Genomic DNA, 27,088 nt, shown 5'->3' on the forward strand with positions numbered 1-27,088 from the left:
GAAATTATTTTGTATCATTCTAAGAGAATTCCTAAAGAATTTAAACATCAAAATATCATGAATTTGGAATTATATGCGCTTGTGGAGAGTTTGAGAGCTGTAGAAAAAATTATTTCACATGATGAGGTTATTTGTTTGGTGGATAATAAGGTTGTTTATTATGCTTTCAACAAAGAAGTTATAAGTAGCAAGAACAATGTGACTAATTGGGGCCCAGTCATAGGCGTAAATTTCCCTGGGATAAATTTAGCTTTTATTAAAACAGAACACAACCCTAGTGACTTCCTTACAAGAATTTTTCATATAACCAAATCGGATATAAAAAGAACTAAGCTCCCTTACTATGTAGACCCCCTTTTAGATTCTCATATGCCTGAGGAAAACATAATTTCTTTAAAAGATTGGATTTCATGGGTAGAAGCAAATCCTCAATTTATTAAACAAGGTATACCCCCCCCCTCTGCTAACATAAAACGTTTAACAGTTTCTAATAAAACATCTGTATGGGACACAGTACGACCTTTTATAATTGACAAAATTAATAATAATTTACTAAAATTAGCATATGGGCCTAATTTCTCAATTTCCCCCTTACCCTTTTCGATAAATGTTACCTTTCAACAAAGCACAGATGAAATTATTAGCCAGCTGCGTTTCGCTAGTTACCCACAAACATCTAAAGTAAATTTTTCTTTAAAGCATTCTGCAATTTCACGCCCACTTCCTTTAAACCCCCCTTTACATTCTTGTTCATACATATTACCCAAACCTATAACAAAGCCTTATTTTCAATGTAGTACACCTTACCTCCCTCATTATCTATCCATCAATGCGACTTTTACTAAAAATCAGTCTTTGGAAACTGAAATACCAGAAGGGAAAACTTTAGGTTCAGCTCTTTCCTTAAACATGGCTCTGAAAAATGCTGAAAGAATATATGACCCAATTCATGACTTGGAGAAATTATTGACACTTGATTATATTATTAAATTACAACAAATACAATATCAAGATATTTATGATAAATGTGTCATCTCTATATCAAATTCTGTTACGGAAAATAATCGAACTTATACAATACACAATGGGGTCTTGTATATTAAATGGGACAAATCTTGCCTTAAATTATTAATTCCTGATAAATTGCTAACAAAATATATAGCTTTAGCACATTTAATGTCTAATCATAGTGGCCCTAGGAAAATGATTTTACTTTTAACTAGCTATTATCATCCTAATTTACAAAATTTATGTTATAAATTTGCTAATGGTTGTATTGCTTGCTTACTGGTAAACCATCCTAGACGCTCAGAACATTTAGGCCTTTTTCCTTTTAACACTGACGTAGGGGAAGTTTTACATATGGATCTAATGGAATCACTAAACCCAAGTTCTGGTTATAACCATATTCTTGTTGTTAAATGTATAATTTCTAATTATGTTATTTTGTGCCCACTTTTTGAGAAAACAGCAAAAGAATTTGTGTACGTTTTTGCAAACCATATATGGACCATGCTTAGGCCTAAAGCATTATATACAGACAATGGGAGTCTTTTCACGGCAAAAAAGACTTTAAGAACACTATTTAAAATGGGTACCCAAGTAATTTTTTCCTCTGCATATACCCCCGCCAGTCATGGAAATGCCGAATCTTTTGTAAAAATTTTCAAATATGTCTTAAAAAAATGTCTGGCTACTAAAGATGATTACAATTGGACACTTTTACCTTCATATATTGCAGATATACATAATCATACTCCAAATTCCAAAACAGGTTACACCCCCTCTCAATTGGTATTTGGCCCTGACAGACATCTAAGCTCAACCTTTCTTGATGACCCATTTCCTAAATTACATCCTAATATTAGAAATGAAAAGGAACATCTGATAGCAATGAGTGCAAAACTTAAGACTATTTTGAACCAGGCTAAGCAACAGGAAATCAGGGATAGAGAGAGACGTAATGAAATCCTTAACAAAAATAAAATAAGAGGTTTATTTTATCCTGGTGACATTGTACTTTGTAAAGACAGACAAAAATTACAGGGTAACACACGCCCTTTAAAAACTTTATATGAAAATGTTCCATATATTGTAATACATATTCATGAATCTACACTTTTACTATGCAGATTAGGCGACACTAGAACGATTTTTAGATCGAAAAATGATGTTAAACATTATACCCCTTTAAACCCTGATTTTGAAAATTTTCCTTCTATTGTAAAAAACATTTGCTCTAACACTAAATTTGATTTAAAGCAAGATGATATTAATGCCCTATTAAAAGAAGGGAACTTTAATTTTGAATCTTTTATCGAACAAGCTGATTTAGATCCTGATATCTTAGAATATCTGGATTCCATGGATAGCGCCCCACCAGATGTTTCATTAACAGACGAGGAAATCGAACGCGATTTTCTTGACGACATTGACCAAAGAATAACACGTAGCAATAAGCATTCTATTTTTAAAAACATACGTGAAAATCTTACTTCAAATTCTAAAGAAAACAAACAAGTTCGTTTCTTTATTCCTGACAAATAATCATAATTTATCTCAACACTTTTCAAAACATGTGTGTTGCTTTAATTACATTAATTTTGCAAAAGTTTAATCTTTTGAAATTCTATATCCACTACGTGTTATCAAATTAAAAACACACTTTAATATTTTACTTACATTTTAAAAATAAAAACAGACTGAATTTTCTACTTCTTTCCAAAGCTTCGCAGCCATTTTTACTTTGAAACAAATAATACAAGATTATAGATATTTTAATTTTCTACAAGGAAACATTTTTCTGTATACAAATAAATTAAAAGAAATACAGTTTCCATTCACTACTACATTTTTGTCCAATCTTATTCTTCATTATTATTTATTTCCTCATCAGACACAACGTACTCCAATGTTGATTCTCTTTCTTGTTCAACAGGCTCAGGAGGGTTGTAATCCGGAGAAGAGCTGCGCCCATCATCATCAGTTCCAAGCGCAGGATGATATTCTGGTGACTGATTTCTCTCTTGCACCACAGGACCATCATCAGGCTGATGGCCTCCAACATCAGGTAGACCGTTTTCACCACCCATAACCTGTCTGTCAACCCCTATACCACCCTGACCTCCCCCTTGATGAAGATGGTCCCAATACATTGTAGCCACGCGCCGATCCATCCTGTTTGCCAGCTGCAAGATTCCAAATTGTCTCTCAACAACACCACTCTGCCTAGTCTGCATAGAGTTAATTCTATTACCCTGCTGCCTTAGCTGCTGTGCAATATAACCATCAGGACTTAACCACCTGGTCAATACTCTTATATCTTCTTGCATGGCGAACATCATGCCTCCCAGGTTAGCCCCCAAGCGGATTAAGAGTTGATTCATATTCTCCATGCGTGCCCGATCTTCCTGTCTCTCCAACTGCCTATTTCTCCTCCTTGCAGCCGCTACATAAAAAAAATATATAGTTACTCTATTGCATGACCACTATTTTTTTTATGTGTATTACAACAATTTTTTTTTACATTTTAATCTATCTCAACTTTTCTTTTCCAATTTTTTTTCTCAACAAGCACATTGGAAGTATAATAATTTTACCTCCATCCGGATTCTTTAAATTCTGGTTACAGCTTGGCATTTTTTTTTCTTCCAATATCAATACTGAAATTTTAGTAATCATATGCAAACACATTTTCTCATTTACATGCTCACTAAACACTTTACGCATGCATTTAAATAACTTTTCTAATTTTCTTACAATTTTTCATAACACAGAACATCTTCACACTTTTCACAATCAATATCTTTACTACACTAACCCTTTTCTTTGATTTAAGAAAGTACCCTTGATATTGTTTATATTCTTATTTCCGCTCTATCTTACAATAGTTAAATTTTTCAAGATAATTTTATTCTTCATACATTTTCACATTTTTTTTTCTTTGCATAATCCACACAAGCAATTATGCCACATCATGCATTGCCCATTAAAAACATACAGACATACCTCACGCTATTTGTCTCTCAAAAAGCTCTCCCACGGCTTTTATCAACTCATATTTGAACAAGTACATATCAAGGCTATATAACTAAAATTTTATCTATTGACATTCAATTTTAGATGAACAGAGGATATAACAATTCTTATGGAATAAGACACAGATATAATAGTTGCCCCACGAGCAAATTTTCTGAGTTTGTTGATAAATATTATAAGATTGTCCACACCGTCCATACTATTGTAAAGCTTGTACAATTGGATGTACGAAAATCATTTCAGGCCATCCGCAATCCTCAAAAACCTTTCATATTTTTCAAACACATCACTTTGAAAAATTTTCTCAAAAACTTACGAGAAATACACAAGAATCTGACATTTCTTAATAAATATCTCTGCTCGCATCATAAAATATTGTGTGGGGAATCACAATTTGCACACAAAATTTGGATTTCAAGTTTTAAAACTTATGAATTACATGCCTATCAATTGTTGATTAATACTCCCTATGCCCCTTATTTTCTTTGGGGACGATATTCTGATAATAATGACCCAAGCAATGTTGGACCGTTTTCTACTTAACTGTGCAAAAATGTGTTTAGATAAAATGGTTGTCAGTACTTCAAACTTAATGAACCATTTGGCATATGAAACCCACAACCAAACTTTACCTAAAGATTTCGTTGTCAAACACATATATTTCAAACATCTCCACGTAGGGAAAACTATTCTGAAAATAAAAATAGCTAAATTTCATTTCTATTTTTTGAAGATGCAAAAACAGTATTGTCATAAACACAAAAGTATTTGCACAACGGATTGGGATGGGACAAAACGATGGATAGTAACTTTCCTCCGCTTAAGTGATGCCTATACTAGGCTAATAAAACACACACCTTATGCTGTGTTTCTGAATACTCAGTGACTTATTTTCTATTGACATAATATTTAATATTTAGACATGTACATACTATTTTGGTTTCTCTTCCTACTTCTTGGCTATAGGACAAATGCTGATTTTACTTTCCTTCTGGATGAAGGATATGATATTACTGCTGATAATGGTATTCTTGAAACAAGAGCAGCTATTTATATAAACCATTCAAGTATTATGGCCGATGCTGACAACAAAATTGCTGCCGCAGCCACTAAAATAGATGCACTTAATTATGAAGCTCCAAAATTATTGGACAAAACTGACCAAATAAGCGTCCTTATAAATGCATATGACGTCCTAGCCAACAAAATTAAATCAGAATATGCCAAATTTAAAAGAATTCGTAATTCATTAGGATCGCCCCCTGGGATCCCAGCCGACAAAACATTCGTTGTTCATATTAACGAAGATACTGCTACTCAACTTCTAGAAGATTTAGCTACCGCAGCAACAAATATTGAAACTGAATTAAAAGCTGCAGGAAGCTGGGTTACCCTTAAATCGCAAACAGCTCGATTGTCGAATTTTGCCAACGCTGCTGAAAACATCATAACTTTATTGAATGAGTATCTTTCAATAATTTCAGTTCATACATCAATTTTGAAACTTTCCACGGAGGGTACTTTACACGAAAATCTTAAAGAACATTTTTTTATTGATGGAACCTCTCATATAAATTTTGATACATTTGTTTTTCTAGCTGCTGGTAAAACAGATAATGATGCTGTATTCATTGTTGAATATGAATTGGTCAAGACTGTGAGACAAATTTCTAAGCAAATACCTGTCGCTTATTACGGTTTCTCTTTGCAATCTGATTATTTTTATGATGACATGAGTCACATTTATGATAAAACACCGCCCCATTCTGGGTCAACCCTGCAAAATCTTCAGAACAGAACTAACTGTCTCAATGCCCTTAATACTAAAAATATTTCTGCGGTAATTTCATACTGTGTATTTATACAGAACAAAAAACATTTCGATATACTAGGAAATGGAATTTTGATACACACTATCACCCCCACGATCCTGAGCAGCCTAAAAAGGGATCTGGAGTATGATGCTAAGGACACGACTTTTCCCGCCTATATAGAATATAACGGTAATTTATCTTTTACAGACCCAACAGTAGGACCCGTTATAATATCAAAAAACTCCCCATTTACCGTTACCTCTCATTCCATTCCCCCCGAAATGTTATCTTTATTCAGATCTTTTATTAATACTACTTTATTTCCTACTCAACCCCAACATAACGTTTTTGATTATATTATTAACGATTTCGATGAAGTTTTTACCAATATGGTAATATTACTATGCATTATAATGTTTTTTGTTATCATAAAATCGCTTATTGACCTTTATCAAAGATCTACGACCGATCCTAACGTCTTTGTATTACGTATTTTGCGTCAAAGATTTCGCAGACAATAACAACCTGCACATATTGCCTTGACTATATTTCATACTCAACATATATGTGTAACTTAAAATTATATTCCCCATAATTTTTTCTCTCTAAATAACTTCATATCTATTAGCAATTTCGAAATGCCTTTTGATTATAACATTCAATATTCGACAGCACATCCTACTACTTTATACTTTTTCCATTTTATAATATGAAACCATACTGTCTAATATATACATATGAATAAGTTCAGTTTTACCTACGAGGGATATATTCCCCTCTCTCGAAGCTACAAAGTTCTTTTAATATTTTTGTTTTAAATTTCCGGTAACAAGAACATTCATACTCTCAACAACGGGATTAGATATTTTTATAGCACAAATCAGTTTTTTTCTTCGCTTTCCTTATGTCCAAAAATTAACATTTTTTTTAAACAAAAAAAATTTTTTTTCAGTTTCTAACCAAACATGTTTTTTTTATTACATTTTTGCTCCCATAATAAGAAATAAGCAAACATCATTAAAAAAACTATTTGATTCATATCTCAAATTTTGTCTCGATAAGTATTTCCTTTTCTGTCACAGACATAACAATTATAGAGTAACGTCGCTTTTTTTCAGTAGATTTTATTACCTCAAATACACAGATATCATAAGATAACTAAAAAGTTTTTTTTTCCGAATTTTATTTCATATAGTTTTTATACTTGATTATATCACAAATAATTTACATGTTTAATTTCGATATATTGGTCTAAAATACTTCAACAAAACTTAACAACTTTAATTTACATAAAAATCTTACATATATTAATATTAACAAGTCATACTTTATTTCATACTTTTTCTAATACTTTAATTTCTATTTTGATCTAAAACTTTTATAATTTGAAGAATGGACCTAAACTGGAACAAATTTTGAAAATAACAGCTATAAATATATTATAACACAAAAATTTTCTGACGTTTGAATTTTGACAGAGATCTAAATTGGCGAAAACACTTTTAATAAATACAAAATATAAATACTTTTAATAGCACAAAAGTCTGCTACCTTTTTGAATATAGATATAATTAAGGGTCGATTTTTGTGATTATGATAATACAAAATACTTTTTGGTACACAAACATAGAATTTCTACCTTTATAATTCTACCATTGGAATTTAACTTAAACTCTAGTAAACATAATATTTTAAACTATAACCCCAAATTTTTCTCGTTAATCTATTTCTATAACATTGATAATATAAAAAAAATTTTGTGGAAAATACCTTATTACTTACTTCTTATCTATAAACGGCTGCGCCCTTCATATTTCCCAATTCTTTGAAAAAGCATTTTTCTCTACCCTTTATAAACATAAATTACCGTAACTAACATATACCCTCTCTATAATACCTAATCAATTGGAAGATTAATTATTTTTCCGCCCCAAATAAACAACGAAAAAGAAAATATCTGCTACTTTATATATTTTCTTGACTTAACTAATATTATTCCCCTCTATAAAGCTTAAACCTAAACATTACTTTTATTTTCTCACAGCCAGATATTTATTATGCCCCACAGTTAGTGTGACCAATAATCTTTTGGACTAATATTAATAAAAACAGCCAGAGTTTCTATTTTTACGCCCCTGCAGGGCTTAATTATTCACAGCAATACTTCAATTTAAAACATCAATATAAAAAGCCTTAATTCTTCCATTTATTACTAAGCAAGTTTAATATTTATTTACTTCCCATAGCTGATAATAAAGATACTAAAATTAGAGGCAATTTATATTAAGTTTTTTTTTCAGTCTTTCTTATTGATATTTCAGTCTTCTATATTCATTTTTTCTCTCGATACTAATTTTATATGATTTTATAATAGAAATCTCCAAATTCTTTATGTTTATACACCTTAATATTAAGTAAAACAGATTTCCTTGATAATATAATGGTCGAATTAAAAAGGAATAGCACTATTCTCCTCTATAACCTTGAATAAGAAAATTTAAAGATTTCTATTAACATTATTTTTTTTACAGGATGCAGGCAGGATTCTTTTTATCTATCAATTTTCGCCTACAGTATCCCCGGGGAGTTTTTATAATTATCTTTGCACTTACATTATATTCTTTCTTTTTATCTCTTTTAAAAGCCCTATCCCAATAGATAATTTTTTTTGTCGTTTTTTTTTGCCCTCTATAGTGGGTATTTTATTGCATAAAAATTTAAACAGCTTAACAAAGAAACCTACACTTAAGCAAACTAATTAAGGTGTAAAAGCAACCCCCCAGATAGGTGAATAATAAAAACAAGAATATTTTAATTTAGACCTTTCGAATAAAGTTTAGTCGTAAGCATAACCTTAAACTAATAGCAACCCAACGAAAAATGGATATTAGCACGTTATACAAGTTTATCACCAACTCAGGTAAATAATTTATAACAATTGAAAATTAAAAATAACCCAGCCTGCAAACTTAAAGTATTTTATGGATAATCATGGAAACAGTCTTTCCAAATTCATTGAAATAAAATATAAAATCTAATAGTGAGACAAATATTAGTTATTAAAAGTTTTAATTATAAAAGAATTTTGGAAGGAATCTGTCCCCATGATTAACCAAATAAAAATTTTTACATATTGATCTTCACTGTAGCGTCCATATTAACGGTGGAATCCTGTCCACCCGCAGTTTCCGAGCCAGAAACCGCGGGCAAACTAGGATTATCACCGCCAACAGAGGGAGCGCGTACAGGTGAAGAGAAGTGGCTTGGATGGTTGAATACCACTTCTGAGGCCTCTGATGGAGCACTAGCCGCCGAAGGGGGGACACTACTTGCGGGGAAGCTCGCCGCCGTCGGAGGTACATCCGCGGGCCTCTCAATATCCGCGGGCCTCTCAATGTCTGTGGGCGTCTAAAAAAAGTATAATTAAGCATAGATAAAGAAAAATAGCGGAAATATCATTAAAAAGAATTTTACTTAAAAGTCAGAATCTTTACTTTTAAGAAACATAGTTTTCCCCATTTTTTTTTCTCTCCAAGATTAATCAAAATTAAGAAAATAAACATAACTTTACTTTATGTATCAGTAGGATATGTATGTATAGCTAAATCTCAAACCATATATAATCAATTAGTGTAAACATAGGATTTTTACCTTAGAGTAGTAGTTATCAGCATCATAGTAAAAATCTTCAGAGCGGGGATCTCTACCGGCTAAACAAAAAGCATAATTTTAACAAAAACTCAGATATAAATAAATAAGACTTTATCTTCCTTAAATTCTTAAATGTGTAACTTTAAGACTTCTAGAGAACATATAGTTCTTAATAATATCCCCAATTCAAGGGACAGGGATGAAAATATAATTAGAAATACTAATAGGGACTTGCGCCTCAGGGAAGAAATCTCTATTTTTTTGTTTGTTCAGCAAATTAGAAATATAATAGTACAAAGGATAAATGAAATTAGAAATAAGGAAAAGCTTAAACATTGTATTAAAAATAAGCAAATTGATCAATTAGTCAAACCAATAACATTTTTTAAATATATTAAAATAAATAGCCGCCTAGCTAAGCAAGTACAAAGGGAAATACTTCTTAAGGTAATCGAAAATTTAATAACAAAGTTTAACGGGTTAAAATCAATTTCTTAAGTAAACAGGATGGAAAATAGAGATAATTTAGCTCTTATATACATTACGATAATATTCGCAGTTTTAACACTCTTATTTCTGATTCGATTTCTAATTTTTAATTGTCTTTAATTAATGAGAAACTAAATTTGATATCCTTTGTACACCAATCATAAAAAAAACATTTTATTTATTAAAAAGAAAAGAATTTTCTTACCGCAGTAAAAACAAAGCCAACCACAATACTCGCAGACAGTTATGTAAAAGAATCTCAACCAGCCTCTGAAGAACCATACAGTAACGAGCAAACTAAAAAGAAAAAAATATATTATAATTTTTATTTTTAAGTACTAAGCCCATATTAAAACTTTCTGAATAACCCCTTTTCTCTCCTTCAAATATTCTATTTCATTTTGAGCACATTTTTTATTTACACTTTTATTTTAATTTTACCTACGATAGGACGCTTAAATTTTTGTTAAAAGAGAAATACCTAACTAGATAAAATTCTTTTAACAACTTCTAATTATCTTAAGTATTTTAGAACTTTAACTATAGTTAAACTAAAATGTGTATAAGTTTTTTACATTAACAAAGTTAATCACGTGATTAATATCTGAGCTAAAAAAAGTAGAGTTTTTATCTTAGGACACTCGAGGACAAATATATCTAACTTAAGTAGCCAAAATATTTATTTTTACCTCAAGAACAAACAAAGACATGTGAGCGACAAAGTCGCTACATTAACTTTGGAACTCTCCAACGCAATGTCGATGTTCTCATTTTCCGGCTGGCCGATAAGATTCTTGAATGAGGACGAGCTCATGATTTTTAACTTTGCGAATCTGAAAAATAAAGAAAACCTCAGAATTTTTTATTAAAATATACATATAACACATTTCTTAATAATATGGTTCTACAATAAAGTTTTATAATAACTTCCTTAAAAACTAAAGATAAATAGAACAAATGAAGGCCTTTCAGAATAAGATAAAAATATAATTCTACTAGTAAATAGACTACATAATTTTATAAGGTAAAATTAACAGAACATTCTAAGTAAGGGGTACTTCTACAAAGTTACTATTTTGCAGCGAATTAGAAGTAGTTTTTTGTCCTAACAGTTCTGCCGCAACGGTGGACAAGGGATTTGAGTAGCCAGATGAACCCTGGGAAACAGTAGCTGCGCTTTGACCGTTTACATCGTTTCTTTCGTTAGAATCAGTAACAGAGCTGGCATTCGTAGACGTAATCAAGCGGTCATGGGTAGAACTCGAACGTTTATAACGGCAGCAAGCAATCACTAAAAAAAATAAAAGATATGGGGACATTTTTCTTTATAATATATAAAAAAAATAAACAATTTAAACACGAGTACTTCTAGCCATCACTAAAAATTGCGGGCGATTGTTGTATTTTTCAAGCATGATGTAAGAATCAGATAAAGGGTTACCAACTTTAATTTTCTTTTTATAAATTAATAAAAAAAAGCAGAAACAATATTTCTTTTTCTTTGAAATATAGATAAAGTTATTCTTTTTGGCAACAAAGTTTTTTTTTGAGTAAAAATGAAATTAACCAAAATAAATCTTTTATAACCCTGTCATAAACTTGAACTTGGAAGGCAAAAGGGTTGCCAAAACATATTATGTAATTAATTATTAATGTATATATATGATAAATGTTATATGTTTTTTCTAACTTTGAATGAAAAAGACTTAAAAGTGATAATGAAAATTTAAGACTTAGAAAAAACTTTCGTGAAATATAAAACTATTCAAACATGGCAACCTGTAAAACCTTATCAAAAGGGGAACTATTATTTTACCTGCTAAGCTTACAATAAGAGCCAAAAGAATAAGGACGGTGATTCCAAGGACAATCACAATCACATCACGCACGCAGTACAAATCGTTGAAGCAGGACATCAGACTGAATAATAAATATAAAAAAAAGTAAATCTATATAATTTTTCTATTTATTTTTAAAATCTTCAACTAACCTTTCCCAAAAACTTTTCTCCTCTAGAACATCCAAATTTTTCAAAGAGATATCAACCATTGTAGTTGTTTCAGGGGTACTGGGGGCATGAGTAACCACAGACGTAGTAGACAGAGTTGATGTACTTGACGTGTCACTTAAAATCTCAGGAATTTCCTCTATCACCTCTGAATCACCCCATTGAGAACGACTAATCACAAAGTTTGAAAGCATATCCATTTTCTCTAAAAGCCAATAATGAACTGTTTTTTTTTTTAGAGCTACGAGAAGATCTGGATAAGTGTGCAGACCCAGCTGTGATCTCAAGGCTTCTAGCAACTGCTATGTAAGTTAAAATAATTTTTCATTTTTATGACTAATACCTTTTTTATGCATAAAATAGAAAAATCAAGCAAGAACAAAAAGAAAATAAAATAAAGGAAAGACAAAAAAAAATTCTTTTCTAATTGAATGACAGAAACACCTTTTACAGCTTTCCAATATTGCTCTCTATATTAAAAATCAAAATACATATCACATGGATACAGGGATAATAAATTAATATTATTTTTTTTTAGTGACACATACCCCAATGAAGAAATGAGGAAACACATTCTATTTACAAAGAACAGAAATGATGTAAGTCTTAATTTTTTAATAAAAAAAAATATTTTATTGATCCCTCATCTACAGAAGAAAAGTGTATGTATATCATATTACTGGATCCAAAAAAAAAGACAAATTGTAATTAATTGGGATGTAAAACGACTTAGAAGATCACTATATCAATTAACACTTTATATAGAGATAAAAGGATAAATAAATATGTTTTCCTTTTTTAGGTAACAACTCTTCTTGCAATCGGGCTGGAAGCTAACTCCATACTCGTCGTGGAGTATTCAGAAGAAGGTACCTACTTCTTCAATCCAGACGACTTCATCGATCAAGATGATGTTGATGAATTGAGAGACAAACTAAAAGTTGAGGAAAACAAATGGATGTCTGCCCTGAAAAATCATTTACTGGAGATGCAAGGAAGTCAACAAATATTATTTGTTGCTAATTCCAAGATCATCAATGTAACCTCCATGACACATCCTGGAGGACGGAGGCTGTCGAGAAACAGGGGGAAAGCTGGAAAGAATACAGTGATGTTACAGGCTCTTTTTAAAGCACAACAAAACAAAGCTATACAAACAGGTGCAGTTTATATTTTCAAGTTCCTTTCTCCCTGACTATTTAGTACTGAAATAGTTTTTTTTTAACAAACATAAAAAAATATATGCAACTAAAACTAAAATTTATTATAATAAGATAAAATAAATATGGACATATCACACTCTAGAAAAAAAAAGATATAAAAAACAAGCAGAATCCATATGAATCATTCATGTAAAAAAAAATTAACATTTTCTAAACTATAAAGAAAATATAATAAAGGTTGCGTGAATTTTTTTCTTTTAGATGCCAGTTCTACAACAAATGAAAACATGATAATTGAAGAAAATAATGCACAAGAAATTGGAAACCCCGAGACCAACAATTTAGCTGTAAATGTAAGACATGGACATGTACCTGAAAACGGTACCAATCTTCAACAGCCAGTAAACAGACCAGAATTCTTAAATAACATTTCTGAAGGATATCGATTCCTGGTAGCTGACAGAACTCTATACCTGAACAGGCTTTTTGAAAACATGTTAAATAAGTTCTCGATAGAACCAAATACCTTCACAGAGACTGCATATGATATGCCCCCTCTTATATGCGACCTCCATATTGGAATGACCAGCAATCGTGTCATACACATCATCAAATGCAACAAACGCTATATTGGAGTCAATATTATTCGGAATTTTACCCTAGATCGATGTATCATTGATGGAGAGGGTAAACCATTAGAAACCATTGAAGTTACTAAAGATGATGATTACCCATGTCTATGTACAGAAACAGAGGAAGAGGATGTTAAAACTATACATGAGATGTGTGCAGTAATCAAAGTGGAGATTGGAAAAGCCAAAATTCTTGCTACAAAACCACCTCCAGCAGTACACAATATGAGTATTGGACCCAGAAACGTTGATACAATCGCCAAGATCAATGTATGTCCAAGAAGGAAGCTTACTAATGTAACCGCTATGGACTCACTTGAAAGCTTGATAAATATTTTAAGTCACTTCTCCATTGTTTATATCCTACCAAACAAATTGGAAAGAACACCATTAAGTTACATATTGAGTCAAGCCAATGCTATGGTATATATTGGGCGTTTCTGGGAAATTAATCATTTGAGCAGATGCATTGCTAACGAACAGGTATATAACCTGGAGGACGTACAGATATACCTAAAGTCAGCCACCACAACAATACAACAACTGCTTAGTTCCCTACGTTTTGGTCTTGTTGTCCTTACCACTAGAAATGGTGACGTGATCATGAACATCACTGACATCATCAATGCAACAGTTCAAGCTATCAGGATGAGTGGACAATCAATAGTTCTTGACAGTCTAGCTTAAACAATTATCATCAAGGTATGACTTAAAAAAATTTTTTTTTAATTATTTTTTTTCCTATTAATAGAGTGCATGTTAGGACAAAAACCGGTCCTAAATAAGGGCAGGACAAGAAAAATTGTAGAGAAGCTATGTACCTAACATAAAGAAAATTTTATTGCTAAACACTCCACATCACACACACACCCAGGGGAATATTTTCCTGGATAAATATACAGACAGAATTAGGTAAAGAAAAATCATAAGATAAAAATGTCTTTACAAAAACTGAAATCTATTTTTTTTAGGATAAACACAGACATCCAACTACTACGCGAGAAAATAGAAAACAAATAAGAACACTGAAAAACAAGAAAAGAAAATCAAACATATATTCTACAATTGTATTACATAAGATATCTAGCGCTCTAAAAGCTTTTCATTTTATAGTTTTTTTTACTATCATGACCTAAATTTAACCTGGATTTTACAAGCTAAAAGCTATGATGTCATAGCCAAAATTTAGTATAAAAAGGGCAAATCTCAAGACTTTTGTATCAGTCTTGGGAAGATTGTTCACTACTCAGCTTCTAGCTCTAATCCAGGTTAGCACTATAATTTAGGTTCAATAAGGTTTTTCTATTCAGTAGAGTGTAAAGGAGTTCTTAAGCAGATTTCATACTTTGCCATTTTCTTGCTTGAGTTTTCTTTAAATTTTCTAAGTACCATATTTTTCTTCTATTATTCCTGAAACTTAGAGAAATTTTAATATACATTTTTCCTTAAAGATTCTAAGTATCAAAACACTTGTATTTATTTTTAGTTCATAATTTACTTTAAAGGCCTAAGAATAAAAAGAACTTAGAAATATTTTATCTTACATTCTCCTTAAATATTCTAAGAGTCAAAACACTTGTATTTACTTTTAGTTCATAGTTTACTTTAAAGGCCTAAGAGTAAAAAGAACTTAGAAATATTTTATCTTACATTCTCCTTAAATATTCTAAGAGTCAAAACACTTGTACTTATTTTTAGTTCATAGTTTACTTTAAAGGCCTAAGAATAAAAAGAACTTAGAAAATATTTTATCTTACATTCTCCTTAAATATTCTAAGAGTCAAAACACTTGTATTTATTTTTAGTTCCTAATTTACTTTAAGCCCTAAGAACAAAAAGAACTTAGAAATATTTTATCTTACATTCTCTTTAAAGATTCTAAGTGTCAAAACACTTGTATTTATTTCTTAGCTTATACTTTACCTTAGAGTCTTAAGCATACATAAAAACTTAGAAACAATTTCAATTTAAAATTTTCTTTAAGCCTAAAATACCAAAAGACTTGGTGTAAATATAATATTCTAAATCTAAGAATATAGTCTTTAAGTAGTAATCATTTTATACAGTATATGCTCTGGTTATATTTACCAGGTATCTTATCCATTGTAATAATATTACTAATTAGTATATACTTGTGTGCTTGAATTTCTTATTTTTTTTGTAATATATATATTTTACTTTCTAATCAGATGTTTGCTTTGTATAACTGTAAGAAGTAAAATAAAAGAAAAGGAAACTTAATCAAATTTTACCTTTGTTGATTATTCATTTATTTCTTTGTCTCTACTAATACATAGTGGTACATTCTTGTATTTTCTTATCCATTTTAAACTTGGTAAAAACTTGAAATTTGCTTTGATCTGTTTGTTTGGTCTGTACTGCACCTCTCCCGTCTCCGAGCCGCCTTATTTAACACCTTAATAAAGAAAAAGAATATTAGAAAATTACAGTCTTAAAACTTTGGTGGCAGGGAAGTTTATTTACATCTAAGGACTTTTTTTTTCTACTGCTCAGGGATAATACTCCACTGAACCAACGAGCTATTTACCCGATAATTAAAGTATAAAGAGAAATTATTTGACAACACCTTAACATAGATTTTTCTTTTTCTCTGAGTAGAAATAAAATAGAATTTTCCCTATCTTGTTTGATAAAGGAACAAACCGTTTTTACAGCAATGATATTAGAATCGTAGCAATTCTATTTTCATTCTATAGTAAGTTTACATTAACTTCATAGTTAGGTATGCAATAATAATACATAGAAGTGTAGCAACTCTATATTTCATACTATAGTTATTAATTTTACATTAACTTCTGAATAGTTGATCCTTCCCCTTTTATATCAAAAATATATTTATTCATGTTATAAGATCATTTCAATTATAAGATCTCGATTAACGCGATTGAGTTCTCCTTATAATGGAAGTTTTATTTGGATACCTGGTTTTAAATATTGTTGATTATGCTACTTCGAGAAACATTGTCCCTGTTTATTGTGCTCTATTATAAACCACAGCTTGTTGTAAACATTTCATAACATAACACCAACATTTACAGTTGAACCTAGTGGTCATGTGATGACTTACAATTTAGTAAATGTTGACAGAGTAGCATTTAGAAAGTGTCATTATAGTATAACTTTTTGGTCTACTTAGCAGGAAGTGAGGGAGAGAACAACTGACTATAAATGAACCTACATAAAAACTTTTAACGAAATTTAGGAATTTTAAGGAATTTTACTTATAATTATTGAAGGTATTGGGGGATTTATGTATCGTCTGTTGTCCTAGTGTAGTATACCTCATGATTTGCCCTGCTATAAGCCAAAGCCTAAAACGCATTTCTGTATATGAATATCATATTCTAAAAATATATCAAATATTTTTGTTGATATAATTACAACGCCAAAGTTTAGTATTGATTTCAACATTCTTTTTCATTGAATTTGAAATCTGATAAGGTGGCCTTTGTGTCGTTTTACCTCTCTCATTCTATTTATTTATCTGTCTATCTATTTTGCTCTCTTTCTTTCATTATGTTATAATTTTTTTCTTTTCTTTTACACTAATTATATTTTTGTATACTATCTCTTTTTTATGCCCATTTTTTCAGTCATTTTTTTTTCGTTCGCTTTTTTTATTATACTAAGCTTTAATTTCTGTTTAAGTCTTAACTTTGCTTTTAATGAGAATGGATAACTGGTTCAATAATTATGAAAGCGACGCTTTAATACATTTTGAGTTGATAAATATTCTAAGCTCCCCTGTTTTGGGTGATAATATCGTTATTATCTTTTTTTTAAACTAACACAATTTCTTTTTAATATCCTTCAATGCGTTATAGAGTGAGTTTGGTTGTATATCCTAAGTACGCCCTTATGTTCATACATAAATAGATGTAAAATATGCACTGTAAAAAATGAACAATTTTTCAGGGAATTTTTTTTTTGTATATTTAGAGTCTGGCCGAACGTCCGTAATCGACAGTCTACCTATTTTTATGTCATATGAAGTCCCCTCCCCCCCCCCCCCTCAAAAAAATAGGCATGTTTCATGTTATTGTTAAGTTTCTTGAATTACTACAATTAGAATAGACTAAAACATTTTAGAAAGTTGTGGACGTTTTAGAGACATTAAGGAACATACCTACAAATAAAATTTCAATGGAAAGTTACTTCAAAGCAAAAAACAAAGCTTTGGTGAGATTTTTAAGGACAAATAATCTCAAAATTACTACATACATCTTAATGATAAAAATAAATATTTGCAAATTTTTTAAGAGTGTATTAAAAATGTTGTGTGTTTATTTTTCAATCTAGTATAACAAAGCATTCTATCAGCTAAATCTCTAACCTTCAAAAACTTTAGTGGTTCTAAATGTTGGTTAACAAAACAGGGTTGACAATTTAAACAAATAAAATAGAAAGCATGCCACCCTGTGTGATACTTTTCCTCAAAGTATCTGTTGAGCACTGAAACCTACCTATTTTGGTAGTATATTAAAAATAATTGAAATAGGTATTTTTTTCCTACGTCCAACCGCTGCGAGGTGTATAAATGCGGTGCCCAAAAAGATCTAACTATTACAGACTGACTGACAGACTGAGTAGCTTCCAGCAATAAATAGTAAATACAATAATTGAGATCTGGCAACGCTAATAAAATTAATATACAATATACCATCCTTAAAATAAACATACATGTAGATTTATATTTATTTTTTAACACAAAATAAAGCATGTTCTGTATAGCTTTGGTTTTGGTTGTGTGTATTTATGTTCAGTAAGATCTCGTAGACGACTGGAACGATTTCACTTAGTATTGATTCTGGGCAGGTATTGGGCTATTTTTGGCCTAGAAATCACATTATCTGACCATTAGAGTAAAACATCGAGGGAGAAAGGGTTGAATAACTGTATCTCCCCATTGCAATGTTCTTGTGTCGTCGCTCAATGGGTAAAGGAAAATCAACCAATAGTGTAGCTTGCGCTTATATTGAAACATTTTAGTAGCAGACGAAAGAGGTCATTGAAAAAGTTAGGGAGGTAGTAATCTTTCTATACATCTTACTATAGATCTGTTATCTGACCTAAAGTAAAAAAAACACAAATACTAACCCTATTCCTTTCTTTTTATTTATTTAAAATAGTTTTTGTGCTTGTTTATGTATTTTCAGGGAAACCGATTAAACTTTATCTTGGATGTAAAGTTTATCTTTTTTCTTAGTATTGTCACTTCTCTTACCTTAACCATGATGTGCAGTTTGAAGAGTAGCTTGGCTACTAAAATCAGATGAAAAGGCAGAAGTTTTTTTCTATTGTATTGTTATACAAGGCAAAGGATTAGGTGTGTATTCACTTCCGCATATTGTCACGTCCACAAAGTGTTCCATAATCGCAAGATTACACAATCTAGAAAGGTTTAATGTTGATTGTAAAGTTAGGTAAGTTAAATGGAAGGGACAGTTTAAGCTTGAGTAATAATTTTCGTTTGTGATGATTTTATACATGAAAATTTTGCGGAATTTATGGCTAACCAAAGGATTATGTCACCACTAATCTAATATCAAGGTTTGTACACTCAAGTTTGGTTTGAAATATTGCGCTTTTAAATCAGTAGTCACAGCTAATTATGGATGGATTTAATAGCATAGCTACTTAACAAATGCAAACAATTTAAAAACAAAAAAGCAATTTTTAAAATAGGAAAACTACATTTATGAAAAGCATCTTTATTGGCTTCTTTATTAATTGTGCCCTGTAAAATTTGTTAGACTTTTTATAATAATCTTGATATTAAAGCATCTAATTTTATCCTTTTTTGTATTCTTTTTTAGTATCGTAGCAACTCTGTAGCTCTGCAAGGACAAACTAAATCTAAAATCCTGATTATAAAAGTTGAATAAATATTTGGTTTTAACAAATCTTTATTTTATACATATAAAGGCTTTGAAAGAAAACTTGTAAAACTCGTGATTATCCAACCCTTTTCTGAATATATACTGTACAAATTCGAAGTCTAGAGTTTACTGTCATCATGCAAAACAGTCTATTTTAACACTGTATATTTTTACTGTATATCATCGTGGATATTTGTTGGCTTGCTATTGCTGCGCTACTAATAAACAAAACAGTCCATGTTATTCTAAAACACAAAACAAATGAATAAATTGTACAGGCTTAAGCTACAGATATTTTGAGTGATCGTTATTTTATTTTTATTTTGGTAAAAAAAACCTAAAGCCTAAGTTATTATCCCTTACATGAAAATGTAGTGAAAGTATGTTTTTTCCGTTAAACCACTCAAAAAAATCTCAAATTTAGATGTTGGGCCTTTTCAAATTGATAGATGGATAATTTATTTAATTTAAAATTCATAACAAGAAGGTAAAACTAAATAGATATTTAGATGATATAGAAAGGGAAAGGAAAGTACTACTAAGTATAACATATGTAAAATTAATCAGGGACAAATGGATAAGACAATGAACAATGATTAAATCTTTGCCTGTATTATCATGTAACGTGCTGCATTCCTGGCTTAAACCATTAGGGGAAAGAAAAGTTAAAGATTTTTGATTTATTGGTTTCCCCCCACCTCCCTGATTTAAACATATTGATGTAATGTAACACGTTTCAAACTTACTTAGATTGACATGAAAATATCCCTTTCATCAATAAATACAAGATAATAATAGTTAGAAGGATGAAAAGCAGCGGCGATTAGCTGCCATATATGGCGGCTGTAGCTGTGTAGGAAAGACATAGCTATCATTTGTTTGAATCAAAAGATTCACACATACAGATTAGAGACACAACTAACCTCTTTTATATATCATCCAAGTAAAACTAATTATATCCCTGCAGACGGACAGACTTCATCACTTGTTGAATGGCTTCACTTTACAAGAAAGTTCAACCAAATAACATTTCGTATATTTAACTCTAATAAATTTAAACAATTTTTAATTAATTTCCATTTTTAAAATCTCCCTTAAAGTAACCTTTTGCCCCCTTCCCCTTTATGTTCTTCCTCAAGATTTCTGGGGTGTCTTTTCAAAACTGTAAAATTCATCTGATTTTAAGCAGTGTTGTTGCCAAACCTTTAAAATCCATACAATAGATACAAAATGAAACCTAAATTTTGAGGGGTATGGTTTTTTTCTATGGATAATTTTTCATAGGAGGGTAGAGGTACCTTCCTCCAAAAATAAATAAGAATCTATACTATATATCGGGCCGTTAGGCTAGCGAGATATTTTGGCAAAAATACAGAGACAGAAACTGATAGACAAACAAGAATCCTGTTACTTTTATTTAAGGATTAAAAAGAGTGCACTTTTCAAATGTTGTTGATCCATAATTTATGTGTAGATTCTTGTCCATTAGGATAACAAACTACAATTGGGCCTTTTTATAAAAAATATTGCTATTCTAGCTTGAATGTATGGACACCTAATTCTAGATACAGATAAATGTAGAATTGTTAAGTAAATATTGTTTCAGATAATATTACAATTAGGTTAAGTCCCCAAAATTAGTTCTCTCTCTCTCTCTCCTTGCTTATATTGGACAGGGATATTTAATCCGATGAAAAACTCATTTGCATCAAGCTTTACCATCAGTCAAAATAAGTGTTCTTGCCTTACACATAAACAAGCAAAAAATAATACATTTTGTTGAAAAAAAATATTTTAAAAGCATTTGTTTTTAAGCTCTTTATAATGACGATAAAAAAGTGACGTCATACAATACAAATGATTAATGAGAGGTCAACACACATAATAAATTACCAATGGCAGGCCAGTATACATTTTAATTGACCAATGGTAAGCCAGTATAACGTCAATTTTTATTGGCACAAAAAAAACTTCTTGTTTTCTATAGCTGAGCTATTTATTTGTCCTCTTCTTAGTTAAGTGTATTTAGATAAGCAAAGCTACTCTTTAACATAAATTGTCTGCACGTCTGTATCAATTTTGTTTCGATCACCTGTCCATGTCTCTATGGCCTACTGAATATATTATTTATAAATTTTATTCTAATTTAGCGTGTCGAATTTAGCTGAGTCAATAAAAGTAAAGGTGTTCAATCAAATTCGCAAATAAGTATGTAAATTTAGTTATTATTACACTAGAAAAAAAGCATGTGCCAGAAAACCAACCGTTTCATTGGGATGTTCCTACAACTTTTACAAGTAATGTCTGATATATCATCTATAGTATGACAATTACCAATTGTAGATGTTTATACATCTATACTATAAATCTATTGTAAATATAGATAGATAGATTGATACACAATATTTAAATATCAGTGTACATTCTCTCCCGCAAAGAACCAAAATATCAGATTAAAAGAACAGCATAATGTTACTACTACAACAGTACAAACAGTCCCCCTCAGTCGTAGTAATAAACGCTTATTCATTTGATATTGTGTCATTTTGCGAACATAAATCACTATGCGAATTTTTTTATATGCGGAAATATATGTAAACCTTGAATTTAGGGACGGGGGGGGGGGGGGGGGGCAAGACATATAGATAATGATAAGATTTAAATTTAATTTTATCGTCTTCATGAAAATAAGATTATGTTTATTAACTTGAAGATTATAAAATCAAATGTGGTAATTTAAAAAGAATAATGATGCCCATAAGTAGCGCAGAAATAATAGCAAGCACAATTAGATAGTTGAAGGAGGTAAAAGTATTAAAGTAAGATCTTATGTGCTGTTTTTATATCAACATAAGTCTGAAAATCCTTTGACTATATACATAATGTTGAAGATATGTATTTTTAAAAGCGAAGCTTTTCTATAATTAGGGTTGGTCCGTACGTCCGTCCGTCCGTACGTCCGTCCGTCCGAGATAGATAGCTGTTATTCGTTAATTTAGGCACGTTAGAATTGTCCTATCGATTTCAAACTTTGCATGATGATTTCTGTAGCAGTTGGGTACGATTTAGTAAGCGTAGCAACTCTATAATTATTACCAGAATGCCCGTACGTTCATTTTAAACATGTTGATTTTGCTACTTTTTTAACAACAAATTTTTATGTGATTTAATTATCCGTTTGATCTGATTTTTTGTCTATTGATTCCTGGGACAACAAAGAACAATATTATAAGCGAAGCAACTCTATAATCCAGTTCTAAAAATGCAAGTATGCCATAAACATTATCCTATATTAAGCAGTTTTTCAACAAATTTACTTACAATTTTGATCGACTCTTATACTTTTATATTCTGATTATTCAGTTCAGACACTATACAAGTGTTAATGTCCGTTTGTCCGACCGTTTTAGTGCTTCGCTTTTATGGATGTTGTCATCCTTGTTAGGATTTAAATACGTTAATGTTAGCTATAAGCAGATGTAAATATTTGTCAAATTCGCTGTCCCTATAGAAGAAGCTTAAGATCTTTGCTCGACTGATTTTTAGCCGGCCCTGTCAGTAAAAGTGTCGTTATACTATCAACATAAGTATGTAGTTATAATCTCATTAGATATGTCGATTTTACATCAGCTCAAACCACTTTTATTATTAATTAAATGTGGCTAATGAACAATATAAAGGAAAGACGATCGAATGTTCGTACAATATATAGAGTAGCTTACACTTAATATATTTCTAAATAAACATCATGTATGTAATAAAATTAGAATCTGTAAGGTGCTAATAAAGAAAACATACCGACTAACATATGCTTTGGATAAAAAAGATATGACACATCTTAAAATTTCTCTTATTGTAATATCATGGTAAAAATAAAATGAAAATTTCCGTATCCTTTACAGATAGAATGACTTCATAAGGGTCCAATGTTTAAGTCCTAAAACAATTTTTTGAAATGTAAACTATTACCTCGTGGTTATAAACTTAATTATATATTAAAAGCATTTGAACGTGTATCTTTAATCAGCAGAACAACAGCACTTCAAAAAGTTGAGAAAAAAGTTGTAAACAGGCCAATTTTAAGTTTACAATATGATCCCCGCCTTCCCCATATTTCAAATATTTTATTTCGATTCTGGAAGGTTATGATACAACATCCCCAAATGAAAAAAGTTTTCCCAGAACCGCCAATGGTGTGCTGGTCTAGGCCAAAAAATTTAAGAGAATTTTTGAGTCGAGCACAATTGCCTAAAGACAATAGACCTTCCAGAAATAAACTAGGGTTTAAACAATGTGGTTTCAATTGTATGTTATGTAAATTTTCGCCTAAATTTGTTAATAATATTGTATCATCTGTAACACATGAAACTATTCCAATTTTATCTTATTTGACTTGTGACTCAGAGAATGTAATTTACTGTATAACATGTACCAAAGACAATGGAAACTGTAAAACACACCCACAATATATTGGACAGACTGGCCGCAAAGCAGTCAAAAGATTTTCTGAGCATAAAAATTCAATTTCACCTAATGCAATCACAGCAGTTGGCCAACATTCTCAGAAAGTGGCCATAATTTCAGTCATTTACAATTTATTCCTTTTGAACAAATTAAAAGCAATAATCCTTGGGTAAGATTAGCCAGAGAAAAATTTTATATTAGAAAACTTGAACCTTTGTTAAATCGCAGAATGTAAATTTGTTATTAAAATGCAGTTGCAATTTTTTTTAAAAAATCACCAGTTATAGAGCAGCTGTGCTACTATAAATACCCTACAAAACTCAAACCTTCCCCCTTCCCCTCTCAATTCACATTATTCCCCTTCATTTTTTGTACAACCATCTTATAGTAAAGTCATACATATTTTTTCTTAGTGAATTTTTAGTACCTAAATAATGCTTTTTATCATATTTTTTTGTTATCAAAGTTAGGTTTAAATGTTTTACCCTTAAAGAATGTTTTATCACATACTTATTTTGTTTGTTTTTTTCCAGGTGCGATTGATAATGAGTATTTTTTACTTAAAATATATTTCGGAATGATGAAATAGACTTTTTCTTTTAAATTGGGTTGAGAAAGATTTATAACTGAATAGTTTTTTTCTAAAACAATATATTAGACATTATTACATTAAAAGCGAGAAAATTGTGCAAAAACTGAATATCGTTTGAAACTCATATGACAGTAATTCGTTCATTAGCTTTTCAAATAATTTAAAATGTAAAATATTAAATAAAGGTATAAGCCCTTACCGAGGTTTTAAGTTACAAATAATTGTCCATATTCACTTTTTTTACTGCGTGAAAAATCACGCAACCTCACGGAGAAAATTGAAATGCATTTAAAAAGTAGGCGGAGATGGAAAATTAAGAGTGATATGGGTTAAGAGGAGAGGGCGGGGGGCGGGGGGTGTCCAGAGAGTTTTTCTAGCGAGTACACTCATCAGGTTCCTAACTTGCATTTCCCCGTCTGGAGCCACTTTCATTCCACGGGCTTACACTAACTCCCATAATCGGGAAAGGGTAATACATGGGGGGATTAGAGGTGTAGTTAGGAGCACACTAAAGGGAAGGGAGGAGAAAAATAGAGAGGTTGTCGGACGGATTGAAAATTTTGTAGTAATCCGTAGTCGCCAAGCAACTTAAAAGCTATGGAAATGTGACATACATTTAAATATTTAAAATAAAATAAATTATATAAACAGAGATTTTATTAAGTGATAAGAAAATATAATTATTAATATAGTTACGGTTATATACGTAGCACAAGTGTTTTTAAAGTTTAATGATCTGTTTCAGTGAAATATTTTTGTGATTTAATTAATTTGGTTTGTATTTTAAATTTTGCTAATTATATTTTATATCTACAGTTTAAAAAGTCAATTAAACTTTGAAAACTAAGGAAATTAGCACAAATGCAACCATAAGTAGCGCAGCCGTAGTTAACATTTTAAAATAAAAATCTTAAATGAATTGTCAAAACGTTACTATAAAAATAAAATTATAGATTTATTTGATTATGTCTATTTTTATCCTATTATATATATTAGTAAGCGTTTTTTTGTCTATCCCGAAGGATCTCGCTAACTGCTGAACCGATATTGTTCTCCTTTACAGTGAAGCTTCTTATAGGTCCTGGGAAGGTTTTAAACTATTTTAGGGGAGGGAGTTTTCACCTCCCTCCCCCCCAAAAATTATTTTTTTAGTCTTATGAAACTCAAATTTAAATTGGCTGATGTCGACTTTTCCCCTCAAACCTTAAGTGGCCCTAGAGGCTTCTAGAGGAGTAGCCGCTGGTTTTTTAAACATTAATAATGTTCTACCTAGTACTTTTTAACAATCTTGGACGTTCGTTTAAGCGTATACTATGTCTATGTTATAAAGTGTCTGCGCTACAAAAATAGTGAATTTCTCATTTCATTTTTGTCAATATTAGATCACTTGAAATTAGAAAAAAGTGTCATTGTCTCTAAAAAGGCTTAAACACTCTAAGTTAAAGAGTACATTTTGAAAATGAATCATAATTGAGACAAATTCTTCTAATTTTGTAAGTGATTAGAATTAAGTCAAAGATTTAATTTAAAGAAACTCTAATTTGATAAGAAAATAAGGAGGCAATAAAGGTTTCTTTAGTTGAAAAAAAAAACATTTTGCCATGTCTTTAAAGATTATTTTTGATGTGAAGAAGCTTAAAATTTCAGTTATAAATGACAAAAAGATAAATATTTGCTTTAAAACACGTATTTTAATGCCTTAAGATTTTAAAAATGTTTTTCGAAGAATTTCTTTAGATACTGTATGTTCGTTTGTCAGTCATAATTACAATTGACACACAAACCAACACACGCTAATTAAAGTCATGTTTTCAAATGTTTCTATTTTTATTTTGCTAGGTACTATGTATCATTCCATTTTTTTATAAAAAAAATTTTATTAAAGGTTTTTTATTGTTTGAAAATGAATATTACGTATTTATAAGTTCACTCACTTCCATAAATGCATTACATAAGAGCCGCCAATTGTTACAACAGCACAAACGGCGGTTTCCTTGATATTACAATTGAACCAAATACTATTATTTTGGTAAAACGTAACTTGTTGTGCTTATTGTAAGTTAGGTTAGGTTACATATAGGTAAAAGAGCCCGTATGGGAAAGGGCTTTAATGTAAAAGTAAAATTGAATAGTTTGTTGGAACTAAAGGCACAACATTAAATTTATCGAATCGTTGAATCATTGTTATGTAAATGCCGAAAAATGATTGCTTCACAAAAAGTTAATTGTCTATTTCCTTAATTTAAACATTCAACTGCTGCTAAAATTAAAACAAGATATTTTATAATAATATTTATAAGTAGACAAGCTAAACTGATAAAAACGGTCAAACGATCG

The 27,088-nt window shown here is 30.5% G+C and overlaps 2 protein-coding genes and 1 long non-coding RNA gene across 4 annotated transcripts; 2 read left to right on the forward strand and 1 right to left on the reverse strand.

The window, feature by feature from the left end:
* Positions 1–7,348: 7,348 nt before the first annotated feature.
* Positions 7,349–12,481, reverse strand: LOC145324233 (uncharacterized). Of its 2 annotated transcripts, XM_080166853.1 has the most exons (5): positions 11,809–11,914; positions 10,682–11,283; positions 10,198–10,289; positions 9,504–9,562; positions 7,349–9,260 (listed from the first exon to the last, which is right to left on the reverse strand). In XM_080166853.1, the coding sequence occupies exons 2-5, from the start codon at positions 10,804–10,806 to the stop codon at positions 8,979–8,981; spliced, it is 558 nt and encodes a 185-aa protein (XP_080022979.1). In that variant the 5' UTR covers positions 10,807–11,283; positions 11,809–11,914; the 3' UTR covers positions 7,349–8,978. The 2 variants fall into 2 exon arrangements, with proteins under 2 accessions (XP_080022979.1, XP_080022978.1); XM_080166852.1 differs by lacking the exons at positions 7,349–9,260; positions 9,504–9,562; positions 10,198–10,289 and adding an exon at positions 11,983–12,481 and having other exon boundaries at positions 10,826–11,283; positions 11,809–11,912.
* Positions 11,811–13,043, forward strand: LOC145324477 (uncharacterized). The gene is made up of 5 exons (XR_013881279.1): positions 11,811–11,935; positions 12,240–12,306; positions 12,539–12,599; positions 12,803–12,990; positions 13,031–13,043. It is a non-coding gene; the product is annotated as an uncharacterized LOC145324477 (long non-coding RNA).
* LOC145324234 (uncharacterized) lies at positions 13,040–14,568 on the forward strand. Its single transcript, XM_080166854.1, has 2 exons — positions 13,040–13,160; positions 13,425–14,568. The coding sequence occupies exons 1-2, from the start codon at positions 13,049–13,051 to the stop codon at positions 14,480–14,482; spliced, it is 1,170 nt and encodes a 389-aa protein (XP_080022980.1). The 5' UTR covers positions 13,040–13,048; the 3' UTR covers positions 14,483–14,568.
* Positions 14,569–27,088: the final 12,520 nt, after the last annotated feature.

This window comes from Acartia tonsa, chromosome 7, assembly GCF_053477335.1.
Source record: "Acartia tonsa isolate MP-2025a chromosome 7, ASM5347733v1, whole genome shotgun sequence".
NCBI lineage: Eukaryota > Metazoa > Arthropoda > Copepoda > Calanoida > Acartiidae > Acartia > Acartia tonsa.